Source organism: Erpetoichthys calabaricus, chromosome 9, assembly GCF_900747795.2.
Source record: "Erpetoichthys calabaricus chromosome 9, fErpCal1.3, whole genome shotgun sequence".
NCBI lineage: Eukaryota > Metazoa > Chordata > Cladistia > Polypteriformes > Polypteridae > Erpetoichthys > Erpetoichthys calabaricus.
Window position 1 is genome coordinate 79,828,153 of NC_041402.2, and position 13,835 is coordinate 79,841,987.

Sequence of the window (13,835 nt, forward strand, 5' to 3'; positions counted from 1 at the left end):
ATACAGTAAACTATTCACGAGGCCATGACAACATTTGCACAGATGGAGCAAAAAGGGTGTGTTTGAAAGTGTTCAGTTCTTTTCAAAGGACCCAGCATTAAAAGGATTATTAGGAGTTTGTCCTACAATTGTCTAGTGACCCATTCTGGTTTTCTTATTTCTGTTTTTGCACTTATTTCAGCACTTATTGTTCTCTGGCTTCCCATTTTTCATCTGGAATAAATGGGCCCAGAAAATTGATATTTTCTAGACCCATTCCATTGATCATTGGAAAAACAGCAGTACCCAGTAGCATTTTGGAGCATGCCCCAATCCCCCCACAAATACATATTGTTACATATTACATTCTTTGTTGCATATTTGTTAAATATGACTGGTTTAAAGTCACAGAATATTATAGCACTCCACCATGCAGGTTATACCATTCATCTGATTCAGGGCTGCTGAGAGTAGGTATATACTTCAGAGATCGAGGCTAGAATCAGCCATGGATTAGGCATAGGTCCATCACATGGCCTACTCTAACATTCCTTTCAAAGGGCACTTTTTATTATTATAAAATGTGTTATTAGTGCTACCCTTGGTATTCAACACTCTTAGTATCATACTTTTAAAACCGTAGCCTTCTGTTCTAATCCAAATATCCTTGGTAAAATGTGACCCCCCCCCCCCCCACTTTGAGAGCTACACATCTACCTTTTTGAGTTCACATTAGTGTTTTAATAAACCATATGTATACATTTATATTATAGTCCCTTAATATAATAAAGTATCTATCATCTATAATTACTGCATTTCCAAACTGACCACATTAAATGTACATCATTTATGTTGTTGAACTATAAGCATTAAAACAAGTGATTTTTAGTTGAATCTAACTTGTACAAATGTAATATTTATATTTGTCAGGGAGAATGTTCTCACTTGAAAATTGACCAAATCTTTCTTGGAGATGGTTACTATATTTTTGTAAAGAAAAGTTTCACTGTAGATCATTCTTTACCTATTCATAATCTGTTTGGCTCAGGCTTTTACCAATGCATACATGTATACACAGGGAGGTGAATGCTCTATTAAATTACAGCATACTTCAGATGTATGGAGATAATGTCCACAAGAAGAACAAGACCAAAGCTGAAGAAGTGTATATAATGGAAAACAGTGATTGTCTGATAATATCCTGCATATACAGTACAATTCAGAGAGAAATGCTCCTTTTGCCATCTTTAACACAACTCCTGGATCATGAAAGTGTGAATGGCAGATCATGATAACTAATTTACATGTAAACTTATTTGACTTCTTTGACATATATAACACATTATTATTATATTTTTGCTCTCTATGGGAGTAGCTTGCCAAGTTAGTGGGGAGAACAGAACTATAGCCTTGGGGTTTACAATATGTGAACCACTCAGCCATAATGAAATTTTGATTGCTGAAACACCCTCAGTGTTAGAATTAGTCTTCATCAGGTGTTATCCTTTCATTTTTTTGGGTTTGCATACATAAAGTATTAATGAATTACACAATCTTCTGAATATAAGAATATCACAAACATATATAAAAGTAGTAAAGAATGTGTTGTAATCATTGTTGTGCTAATATACAAATACTGAAATATCCAGGTCATTTACTGTATATAAATCCGAGATGTCTGTTCACTTCGAATAACACTTCTTGCTACTGCAAGACTTCATTTATTCTCTTTGTAACAACCACTCTCTTGAAACCTCCCTCGATCCGAATGACAAAACCGTACCTCTTCATGTTTCCTCATGTTAATTGCTCTGTAGCTAACACCCACTTTATCCTTTTTTTTTTTTTTTTTGAGATGACAGAACTGACAGGCAATGCCCACTTCAATGCTAGTTTCATACCTAGCTATGCATTTAACATACTATATTAATACATGCTTTGAGATAATATTGAATAGGAAAGGTGATTACTGAATGAAATTAACAAACTTTTTATTTTTAATATCATTTATCTTGATTTTCCAGGATATTTAATACAATTTCATGTACAAAAGAACTAGGAAGGCTACAAGCTTTATTTCCACATCAGTTCAACTTCTTTTATGAACCTCTTTACACAAATCAAACTAACATTTATCACTGTTTCATCTGGCAATATTTACAAAAATGATTCATAAAATGTCATACTATATACAAAGACGAACAAAATTACTGGCTCTAATAGCAGAAACTATACATAATTTGAGTAACTAAGGTCACGTATCTGAAAAACCCTATACCCATATAATTTTTATGAAGATGAGAAGTAATTTAGTTTTCTTACTGATCCAACATTGAGACACGCATAGCTACACATTGATAATTCAGGTGCAATCATTGCCATACCGAAGAAGTGCAATGTTAAAAAAGCAATAACCAGTTAAGAATGATCTAAAATATATTGAAGTTAAAGTCCTTTATTTTCCAGCAGTTAATGGCAGCTTGTCTTCAGTTATCTCAATTCCTCTTGAAGTATATCAGGCCACGTTAAATCATCAGTGTATTCTAAAAACAAACTACTAGTCATTGACCACTAGGAAATATGTGCTACTGAGATAAGCTGTATAGTATTTATGGTGTTTAAATATATGAAAACTGCTCAGGGAGGATTATGGAATAAATGGTAGAAAATATGGCAGCTGCTGAAATAAATGCACACCATAAAAACCATTTAATAAACAGCAGTAATAGAGCCATTGCTATATAAAAATGAAAATGCCCTGACAAACATTAGCAAGATTCTTGACTGAAAATAACAGTGAATAAAAATTTCTTGAACACATTTTCAACTACGTCTGGTCTGCCTGATGCCTGTACGTGTTTGCAGCACATAAAAATGACAAACAAAGACTTCTGTGCTACACGATGCCAGAGAATGCACTTGTGCCCAGTACAGCTTAGTGTTAAAGGACCTGGCATACAACTCATGAAGCAGATATTTGTCTCTTATGCTTGGAGAATGGAAAAGCAAGCACATTTTTACATAAGTGCCACATGCAGCAGAACTGCTAAAGATCCTTAGTTTACAGTGATGATAAAATAACACAGAGAAAGAAAGTGAAATTTAGTACTAGTGGTACAGTGGCACTTCATTTTATGAATTGACCAGTGAAAATAAAAAGCAGCTTAAATAATATGTTTGGTGAATTTATACATATTTAAAAAAAATAGTGGAAGAGTAAAAATTGATTTAAGTTATTGTTGTAGAGCTATCCACTGCACAGAATATTTGTAAACAGCTTGTAGTAATTAATATACACTTATACTGAACATCACAAAAAGACAGTTTAACGTGCATCTGTATTCATAGATAAAGAACAAAAACAAAAGGGACCTTTCAAATGTAAAAACTAAACAGAATTGATCATATATTTACAAAGATACAAAAAAAACCAAAAAAAAAAAAAAAAAAAAAGGACAGGCCGATACTTCATTTTGAGTCAACGTCATTTGAATGGATTCTCTGTCTGTCTAAATTCAAGACGACTTTTTTTTTTTTTTTAATGCAAAGCTCTGTGATCCCTCACTAGACCCATGTTGGAAAGTCACCTTCACTACATCGTTTGCCAAAGCTTGATATTGCAAAAAATACAAATAACCATAAAACATAAACAAGTATCTTTCCACAAATGCAAAAAATTTGCTTCTCTCTCAAATGTGGCTTACAATTTATATACCACTCCTCCTCTGTATTTAGGGCTAGTATAATAATGTAAAAAAAAAAAATGACAGCAAAGGCTACTGGATGCCAGCAGACTATACTGTGCAATACATTTCTCAGTCTCACCAATATATAAATCTTTCAAACCCATACCAGAAGATAAATATGTACAGACAACATAGCTATGTAATGAATAGCACAGAGTTGTAAAACCAGCCAGCCAGTTTTTAACAGATCAATAAAGCAGTCGCCACTGTTACATAAATATGCCCAGGAAGACTCACTCCAAGCACATCACAAATGGCTTTCCGTTTCATGGCTTGATAGTAGTGTGCAGCTGGAGGAGACACTGCAGGCACGCTCTTGAAGTGTATTATTATTCTCCCATGTGTAGCTCACCACGCTGACCGTACCGGGTCCTCGAAATCTCACCATCTTCTCTGGCCTATGGCAAAGCACAACACATAGCCGATGGCCTAGAAGCATGAACTTTTTACGAAAACTGCGATTGAGCCAAAAGTAGACAATGCAGTTAAGGAAACCATTAGCACTGGGCAGCCAAACTGCAAAAAACTCTATCCACTCAGGAACAGCCTTTTGGGAAATTGCTGGGAAAAAATGAAAAACAAGACATATTATTGAGGCCTACAAGTGGTATAGCTGACAGTTTAGCATCTCATTGAAGGACAACTTTGCCATAGGCTTGGCAATTGAAAAATAACAATTACCAAGAAAACCAATGTAGAGTCTTCTTAGTGCAGCACAGCTAGGGAAAAAGCCACACTCCCCACAGAGTATGGCTGGCAGAGTTGTAAGGCCAACTGTTGTGATTTTGTATACTTATATAAGTGAGATTAACAATAGTAGGATTTCTTTGAAGCATGGTCTGAATATTTAATTTATTTCGAGATATTGCTCAAATAAAAATTTTTATAGCCATCTTTTCAACTGTAGTGTACACTAATAAATAACATCACTGTTCTGAATAACTAGATAAAGCTTACATGAGATATAGGTTTTACAATATTTATGTATTCATAGATTTAGTGTGCATTTATATAAATAATACTATTTTAGTTTATTCTATGAATATTTTTATTTGAGAATATCCTTATAATTTAAGAAATTTCTCCTTTAAAAAGACAAATATCCAAAGATTAATACAAATCAAGTCAGACTGAAAAAACGGAGGACAAGATCTTTCACACAACATCAATGTCACAATACAAGACTTCTGATTGGAGGGGATATCAAACTTGACAAATTGTTGACCTTGTTTCCCACAAATATCAGATTGTACAACAAGAAATCACTGGTGATGTAAAAATTGTACAAATTTGTATTTTTGTACAAGAGATTCTTATTCAAAGTTGATATGCTGGCTCCCTTTTCCTTAACAGCATTTTGTTTCAAGAAGTCAAATCAGCATTGTAAAAGCCATTTGCTACTTATTTAAGTTATATTAAATGTTTGCCTATATACAGTGCATCCGGAAAGTATTCACAGCGCATCACTTTTTCCACATTTTGTTATGTTACAGCCTTATTCCAAAATGGATTACATTCATTTTTTTCCTCAGAATTCTACACACAACACCCCATAATAACAACATGAAAAAGGTTTACTTGAAATTTTTGCAAATTTATTAAAAATAAAAAAATTGAGAAAGCACATGTACATAAGTATTCACAGCCTTTGCCATGAAGCTCAAAATTGAGCTCAGGTGCATCCTGTTTCCCCTGATCATCCTTGAGATATTTCTGTAGCTTAATTGGAGTCCACCTGTGCTAAATTCAGTTGATTGGACACAATTTGGAAAGGCACACACCTGTCTATATAAGGTCCCACAGTTGACAGCTCATGTCAGAGCACAAACCAAGCATGAAGTCAAAGGAATTGCCTATAGACCTCTGAGACAGGATTGTCTCGAGGCACAAATTGGGGAAGGTTACAGAAAAATTTCTGCTGCTTTGAAGGTCCCAATGAGCACAGTGGCCTCCATCAGCCGTAAGTGGAAGAAGTTCGAAACCACCAGGACTCTTCCTAGAGTTGGCTGGCCATCTAAACTGAGCAATCAGGGGAGAAGGGCCTTAGTCAGGGAGGTGACCAAGACCCCAATGGTCACTCTGTCAGAGCTCCAGAGATCCTCTCTTCACAGAGGAGAACCTTCCAGAAGGACAACCACCTCTACAGCAATCCACCAATCAGGCCTGTATGGTAAAGTGGCCAGACGGAAGCCACTCCTTAGTAAAAGGCACATGGCAGCCTGCCTGGAGTTTGCCAAAAGGCACCTGAAGGACTCTCAGACCATGAGAAAGAAAATTCTCTGGTCTGATGAGACAAAGATTGAACTCTTTGGTGTAAATGCCAGGCGTCACGTTTGGAGGAAACCAGGCACCGCTCATCACCAGGCCAATACCATCCCTACAGTGAAGCATGGTGTTGGCAGCATCATGCTGTGGGGATGTTTTTCAGCGGCAGGAATTGGGAGACTAGTCAGGATAAAGGGAAAGATGACTGCAGCAATGTACAGAGACATCTTGGATGAAAACCTGCTCCAAAGCGCTCTTGACCTCAGACTGGGGCGACAGTTCATCTTTCAGCAGGACAACGACCCTAAGCACACAGCCAAGATATCAAGGGAGTGGCTTCAGGACAACTCCGTGAATGTCCCTGAGTGGCCCAGCCAGAGCCCAGACTTGAATCTGATTGAACATCTCTGGAGAGATCTTAAAATGGCTGTGCACCGACGCTTCCCATCCAACCTGATGGAGCTTGAGAGGTGCTGCAATGAGGAATGGGCGAAACTGGCCAAGGATAGGTGTGCCAAGCTTGTGGCATCATATTCAAAAAGACTTGAGGCTGTAATTGCTGCCAAAGGTGCATCGACAAAGTATTGAGCAAAGGCTGTGAATACTTATATACATGTGATTTGAGTTTTTTGTATTTTTAATAAATTTGCAAAAACCTCAAGTAAACTTTTTTCACGTTGTCATTATGGGGTGTTGTGTGTAGAATTCTGAGGAAAAAAATAAATTTAATCCATTTTGGAATAAGGCTGTAACATAACAAAATGTGGAAAAAGTGATGCGCTATGAATACTTTCTGGATGCACTGTATAGTGCATAGTCTATGGGAGGTTCTTAAACCCCCACAAGCTGAATTGGATTGGTATATTCTATTTCTTGTCCCTCTGACTACAGATTAGTCTCGGTTAGTGACCTGCCTTGCCGTAAGTAAGGCATGGAGGGCACACAGTTTTAAATCTTGCCTTAATGTGCCCAATAGAATTTGACGTAATGTGCTCTATTAAACATACAGTGCCGCACGTTTAGAGTGCACTGAAGGCAAAGTAAAGCATCTTTAAGTATAGAAACTGAAGTTTGACAAGAAAAGCTAAGTTTAGAGGAGAGATTTTTTCCAATTTTTTTGCCTTCTATGTGTGTAACAACCTTTTTCTTTATTCGTGCGAACTGTTTGCTTTGAATTTTCATGAAACCTTTTAAAACAAACTTTTGCACTGAGAGATTTTTTTTCAGCACGCATTTGACTCTTGCTTGATTCTGCCTTACCTACCAGCAGCTACAAGCATTCATTAAGTCAATCAAAGACCTATTTTTCAATAATAATATACTGTGTTGTCCCTTTGTCTCAGTTCTAGGGGATAAAACCAACTTCAGTAAAATCTATGCTTTTTCAGTTACTTCAGCTATTAAATAAACTGCTGTGTTTTAATTTTACCAGAGTAAAAATTTGCTTCTTTACTAAACTGAAACCTAAGGCCATGTTGCCCCTACACTAATGTAACCTGAATAAAAGGTAACTTATATTATTTAACTAGCTACGAAAAGATAATACACAGTAAATTTGTGCAGTAATTGGTTTTGAAGTGATGGAGTTTTGCTGGAAGCAGATGAAACCTTTTGCATTTTTTTTCCTGGCAAAACTCAGACACCAGAATTTGACACATCAGTGCGAAACCATTGAATGGTGTTATGAAAGGGTGCCACTGAGCCATGCTGTCATGACATTTTGCTAGCATTTGCATGGTGAAAGTGCACCCAAATGCCTTGATAACAGATTAAGGATGATCAAAACTGACAGCTGACATTACATCCAAGTATCCCTTTTCATTACTTTATAGAATCCATTAAAATTTCAAGAGAAGCATGGTGGCACAATGACTACAGGTTTTCTTTACAGTTCTTTACGCTCTCTTCCTTTTCATATTTCTTAGACCTATTTTACAAAAAGAAGGCAGAGTGGCACAGTTGGTAGGTATGCATGAAGGCTTACAGATCCACTGTCATGTGTTCAAATCTCATACCTGTTAGTCTGTGTAGAGCTTGCAAGTTCTCTTCCATGTCTGCATGAGTTAGGATAATGGACAATGCCAGATTGGTCCTGAGTGAGTATGAGTGTGTTTTTGATGTTCTACAAGGGAGGTGTTTACTCTCCAGAGGCAGTACGCTGCCTTGCACGCAGTTCTTCGAGGATAAGTTCAGTCTCCTTGTGACCCTGAAGGTTCTTAAAATCTGATAATTGATATAAAATATACACAAGTGTTTTTTGATACACTTGTAGGAGTTTCTATAATTTCATAAAAACACCTACATAAAATATTGTACATATTATAGTGCCTTTCTGCAGTGAGCATCATATCACAATGTTTACAGATATAGTTATTTAAAAAAAAAAAAAATGGTGACTTACTATAGTAATTGGCACTACTCACGGACAGGCACTAAGTCATACACTGAGATAAAATCGGCAGCTACGTTGCTTAAAATACCGCACCTTAGCTACTGCACCTTGCATTAACAGAAGTCATAAAAAAAAAAAAAAAAACAACCTTTCACTGTACTATGGTGCTAATGTTTTAATACTGATCTACAAAATGATTTGATTACCTAAGAAAGTTAATGACAAGAATTTTGTTAGAAACACTTGGAGTATATACATTAACCCAATATAGTAATGAAAGTTTGGATTTTCGTAGGGGAAAAATGCTAATTAAATAGCATTTCAGACCTATTAAATCTGTGACTTTATTTTCGTAACATTGTTTTGTTTTGGTTTTTTTTGTTCAGCAAGTATATTAAAAGCTGAAATTGCAAAAAAGTTCAGTTAAAATAAAAAAAAATTGATAATTAAACATGTACATTAGGATAGTTACTGATTTGCAGTGTGTGGGACAGATGAATTGATTCCAGTGGCCTGGGATGCCTCCTAAACAAAACACATGTATTTTCCCCAATATTCTTATTAACAGCTTACTTGGATAATTTTAATGTTCCCTAACTGTGGCTATTTTTATTTTCTAAAATTTTACTGTGCATGTTTCAGCATTGGTCTGAAACCTCATCCATCCAGATAAAGGGCTTCTAAAGAGCAGATAGCCTGTGCAAGTTAACCACTTGTACTGCAGCAAAGGAATTTTGTGAGAAAAGCAACATCCTGTAACCAGTGAATTTTCACTATATCACCATCAAGCAAGTTCAAACCTGAAAGACCATAGGTTGTTGATTATTCAGACATTTAATCTATGCATAATATTAAAATATTTATGTTCTAGCCAAGTCTGAATTCAGACATAACTGGCAGTATATGTAGCTTTTAAGAAAATACATATGGATTGCACCGTTTGTGTTTTTGTTTGTATGGTTGCATTCATTCCCGAGTTTAAGCGGATTCTTCTTTGGATTCACACATTGTCTTTCATTTGGATGTGTTCAACACATCTGAATAAAGCTTTCCGATTTAAAATACCAGAAAAATATTTATCAGAATCGGAAAACTTTACAATCAGTGCTGCCAACTGTTCTGAATGTAGAATTACTTCAGTGGGAAATTTAAACAAATACAGACTCGGACTAGTCATTTATTACCCTCAGGGGTCTGACAAATAAGAACCTACAGCTTTCTAAGGCAGAACTTGCTTGGTGGTGTTCTTAAACTGAAATAAAGTGCGGAATTTATGATTGTAATAAGTGCAGTACTTAGAAAAAAGAATCAGGTGCCAGAGTTTACAATCATGAACCCAATCCCTGCCCCACCTTACCTGTGTAAATAATGGTGACCATGCAGGGAGCCCAGCAAGTATAATACACGATCATGACGGGCACTAGGACTCGTGAGGCAGAGTCTGGTCCAGCCCTAATTCGAAACTCGTGGTTTTTAAACATATTCCTCTGCCTCCTTGCTGCAAACCACAGACGAAGGTTGGCCATAGTCATAATGATAGAACAGGGGAAAAAGATAAGGCCGGTAAGAGTCAGGGAATAGGCAACGTTGCTCGAATAGTCCGGGTTGCATACTAAAGACGCGCTGGAAAAATACACCCGGACAAATCCCCCGGGGATTGAAATTGGAAACAGGAGCACGGGAGGAAGGAACCAGGCAGCGGCGATCAGGCTGCGAATTCTGTTCTTGGTCATCAATGAGGTATAGTGCAAGGGGTAGAACACGGCAACGTATCTCTCCAGACTAATGGTGGCCAGTGCATACATACAAGAGGCAAATATAGACGAGTTGAAAAAAGCAACGATGTGACAGTAGGAATCGGGTTCCTCGCTGTAATCCTTCACCAAACTCCCGTAAAGGTTTAGGGGGACGACGATGAGAGCCAAGGCAGCGTCTGCCCCGGTCAGGGAGATCAAGAAATATCGTGTATTTTTGGACCAGCCAGCCACGGATGAAGCGATCACCATGATTACGGCCATGTTACCCAAAATAATTAGGGTGCCCAACACCGATATAATGCCAATTTTGACTGAGCGGTGAGACGTGTCTAAATGCTGGAGGTACGCAGAGCGGTTTACTTCTAGTTCGTTCTCGCGGTAGGCCGCCTCATCTACTGGCCATGTATAATTCATGGTAATGGACGTGTCTGTCGTCATCTCTGAGCTGGTCAAGCCGTTGGTGTTTAAAAAAAGTAAAGGAAACTTTAAAAACAGCCCACAGTGCAGCAAAACAAACAAAAAAAAAAAAAAACACTCAAGACCGGAGAACAAACGATCAGGACGTAACAGAACACAAAACGCACACATAAAAAAGAAGAGAGTGTCTTTCAGAGTTCATTTGTCTATTACAAAACCATCGTTCTAAATCGAATGAGTAAAACAATGCAGAACAGGCACCTGAGTTAGATATACTCATTAGCGGCCTGTCCTGCTAATTGACCGCGTCCATCAGTAGCCCGAAAACCAAGGTGAGAACATATCAGGGCGCTCACGGAAAAAATACATAAAAAATGAGGAATTCCACGTAGTCAAAAAGAATTCCAGAGGGAAAGAGCATAGTTTTAAAATATGTGTGTTTGCTCTGATAGAGTAATATAAAACTAATAATTAACAAAACGTTTTCTGCTTTATTATTTTACCTGGATGTGATATTAAAGTAGTTTACTGTTTTAATAGATGTCAACAATATACAAAAAGCTCTTTATACAGTTATTGGTGTCTCATCATGACACATTAAACTAAACGTTAGACATCCTAGAGTATTACTATGTTTTGAAAAATAGAAACAAAATCATCATTTAAAAGATCCAGGATGAATCTGAGTTGTGGCTTTCTAACTTACAGTAGGTTCTTGTTTAAATCCATTTTTCTTATGCTTACTGTGAGCCCTTTTGGATCAAAACTTTGAACTCACATCCATCTTAATTAAATAATAGTTTTATAACATTAAAAAAAATCTATATGATGAACCACCATAGTTACACAGAAGAGAAGGTCCTATACTGTATTTAGTACATATGCAACAGTTAACCAGTTTACTAAATAATATAGTACCATTAAGATAATCCATTATTGAGTCCACAATACACTTTTATCATTTTAAGGGAGCTGTAGTATCATGTATAAGGCAAGTACCATTAGTGAGGATGTTTCATATCTTGAAATTTGAAAGGAAAAATAGAGTACCTAATGGAAAAACACAAAAGGAACGAAATAAACATGAAAACTTTATAAGAACAGATAAGGTTAGGTAGGTTTCATTATCACAGAAGAAAGTCTGTTTGTAGCAGGAATGTACAAATATAAAGGATTTTTACACAAATACAAGAACAGACATCCACTTTTAGCAATCCCATCACAAACTTAGAATTCTTACATATAAGAATATTATATTCTAACCATATGCTGTAAAAAATGTAGAATTCTGAATATGAAATGCCTATAGCAGAAAAGAATCCTTAAACATACTGCTTTTGACACTTTTGGAATCTTGAATGCTTAACTTGAGGCCAACAGCTGAAACTTTGGAAACAAAGTGGAGCAGGATTTGAATCCAGTTTCCTGGTGCAGTGAGGCAACAGTAAATCGATGATAAGTTATTATTTTCTTAGGGTTCTTAACAAACTTTAGAGTTAAGAAGGTTACTTGCTGTTAATTTTGTCTAAATATAGTTACTTTTCCAATTGCCTTAGAAGAAGGTATAATTTGTACTTCCGTAAATGTTCATGCAATGGTAATTACATGAGAAACGTTTTTTCCTATTATACTATACAATGTGTTTCAAATTCCAGTTAAATTATTTTAGAACTGCTTGTTCTACATTCAGAAAAAAATTATGAGACATTATACATCCTTGTAATTTAAATTCTTTTTTGTTATAACAGTTACTTTTCAATGAACAATGTATGTTGAACATAAGGATGCTTCTGTTAATGTGTCAAGTGTTTCATTTAACAACATATCTTGTCCATTTATATTTTGTTCTATGTGCAGTCAGAACAGTGTGTTAAAAACGAGGACATGACAATAACAAAACAGGTTAAAAAATGTATCATTAGGAGCCTACAGTAGTTAACTCCAAAGTCCAAAGTTGGAGCATTTTAATTTTTTTAGCTACATCATCAAATAGTCAGTTATTACATTTTTGTTTATTAAATGTTTTTGTAACAGTTATATACAAAAAAACCAGTGATAATAGAATGCAATGTACATATGTTAGTAGAATACATTAAATAAGCTACAAAAATTTACAATATCATCTAGTTAAAAATATAGCTAGGTTTGTGGTAGTTTTAATAGTGGCTCAAAGGCCTTTAATAGCAGCAGATATTTAACTCAAGTGATGCAAAAAGGGCATCAGTTGATATCCTATTGATGCTGTTGGCATTTGACTAACTTGTATCAGGAACCTATTTTGTCATCAGGAGTGGTTGTCCTTGAAGAATACAAGAACAAATTTTCAACAAAATCAGTCTTCTGGGAACCAAGTTGTTTCATGCAGACAGACAGACAGACACGTCAAAGAGAGTAATGCTTATTGGATTATATGCCAACACTTAAAGCCTATCACATCTAGAGTATACTGTATTAATGTTTGTGACTTCCCAAAAGAAAATCAGTTGCTTCAGTTCCAGAATGCAGTGATTTACACATGTACCTACCTACTGCATTAGAAAAAAATGCTCACCAAATTCTTGTATGTTTATGAAACTGCTAGTTTTCTGTATCATTAGATTGTACATATCCACAGTATCTAACCACTTACTAGACTGCGTGTCCTAGTAACTCTCATTGTGTTAACAAGCTATTGAAGTTAGAGAGGATTTCAGCAACAAATTTTTACTTTTGCTGGGGGAATCACTGTCATTCTTTATGCGGTTATGAGATGCAGTCACTTCATTGTGACCTATGCTAGATGTACTTACACCTTAGGCTGAAGACAGCCAGGGAATTCATATCAGATTATTCATTTAAGCATCTGACAAAAATATATAATATCAAACCAGGGTGCTACAGCAAACTCAGAAAGTTTTTATATAGGCCTACTCATAACCATTTAGCACACGCATGACCAAGCAAAATAATTATCCCATATATAGAAAAATAAGTCAAACACAAAAACTACAATTCAAATATGGACACAGTCTAATGTGTTTTTTGACTCAGTACAGATACCACAGCTAGATACTCTTAGTGCTGTGGAATCAGATTGACCTCTGACCCTCTCAGAATTACAAGATGCTGTAAACTAATTTCAAAGTGGGAAAGCAGCCGGCCCTGATGGCTAGCCAGTGGAATTTTATAAAAAAAATTCAAATAAGTTAGCTCCACTATTATTAGAAACAATTATAGAAGCTAAAGACAACAAAATTGTACCTCAAACTTTTCACCAAGCATTAATTTCTGTCTTTCCTA

General features: G+C 36.0%; 1 protein-coding gene across 1 annotated transcript; it reads right to left on the reverse strand.

Annotated features, from left to right (window-relative positions):
• Positions 1–3,301: 3,301 nt before the first annotated feature.
• zgc:162592 (uncharacterized protein LOC561993 homolog) lies at positions 3,302–10,803 on the reverse strand. Its single transcript, XM_028809796.2, has 2 exons — positions 9,740–10,803; positions 3,302–4,286 (listed from the first exon to the last, which is right to left on the reverse strand). The coding sequence occupies exons 1-2, from the start codon at positions 10,725–10,727 to the stop codon at positions 3,973–3,975; spliced, it is 1,302 nt and encodes a 433-aa protein (XP_028665629.2). The 5' UTR covers positions 10,728–10,803; the 3' UTR covers positions 3,302–3,972.
• Positions 10,804–13,835: the final 3,032 nt, after the last annotated feature.

Coding starts and splice junctions, on each gene's coding strand:
- zgc:162592 (XM_028809796.2), bottom strand. CDS start 10,727: ATGTGTGCGTTTTGTGTTCTGTTACGTCCTGATCGTTTGTTCTCCGGT. Junction 4,287..9,739: donor GGTCACCATTATTTACACAG/GTAAGGTGGGGC, acceptor ATTTTTTCCCAG/CAATTTCCCAAAAGGCTGTT.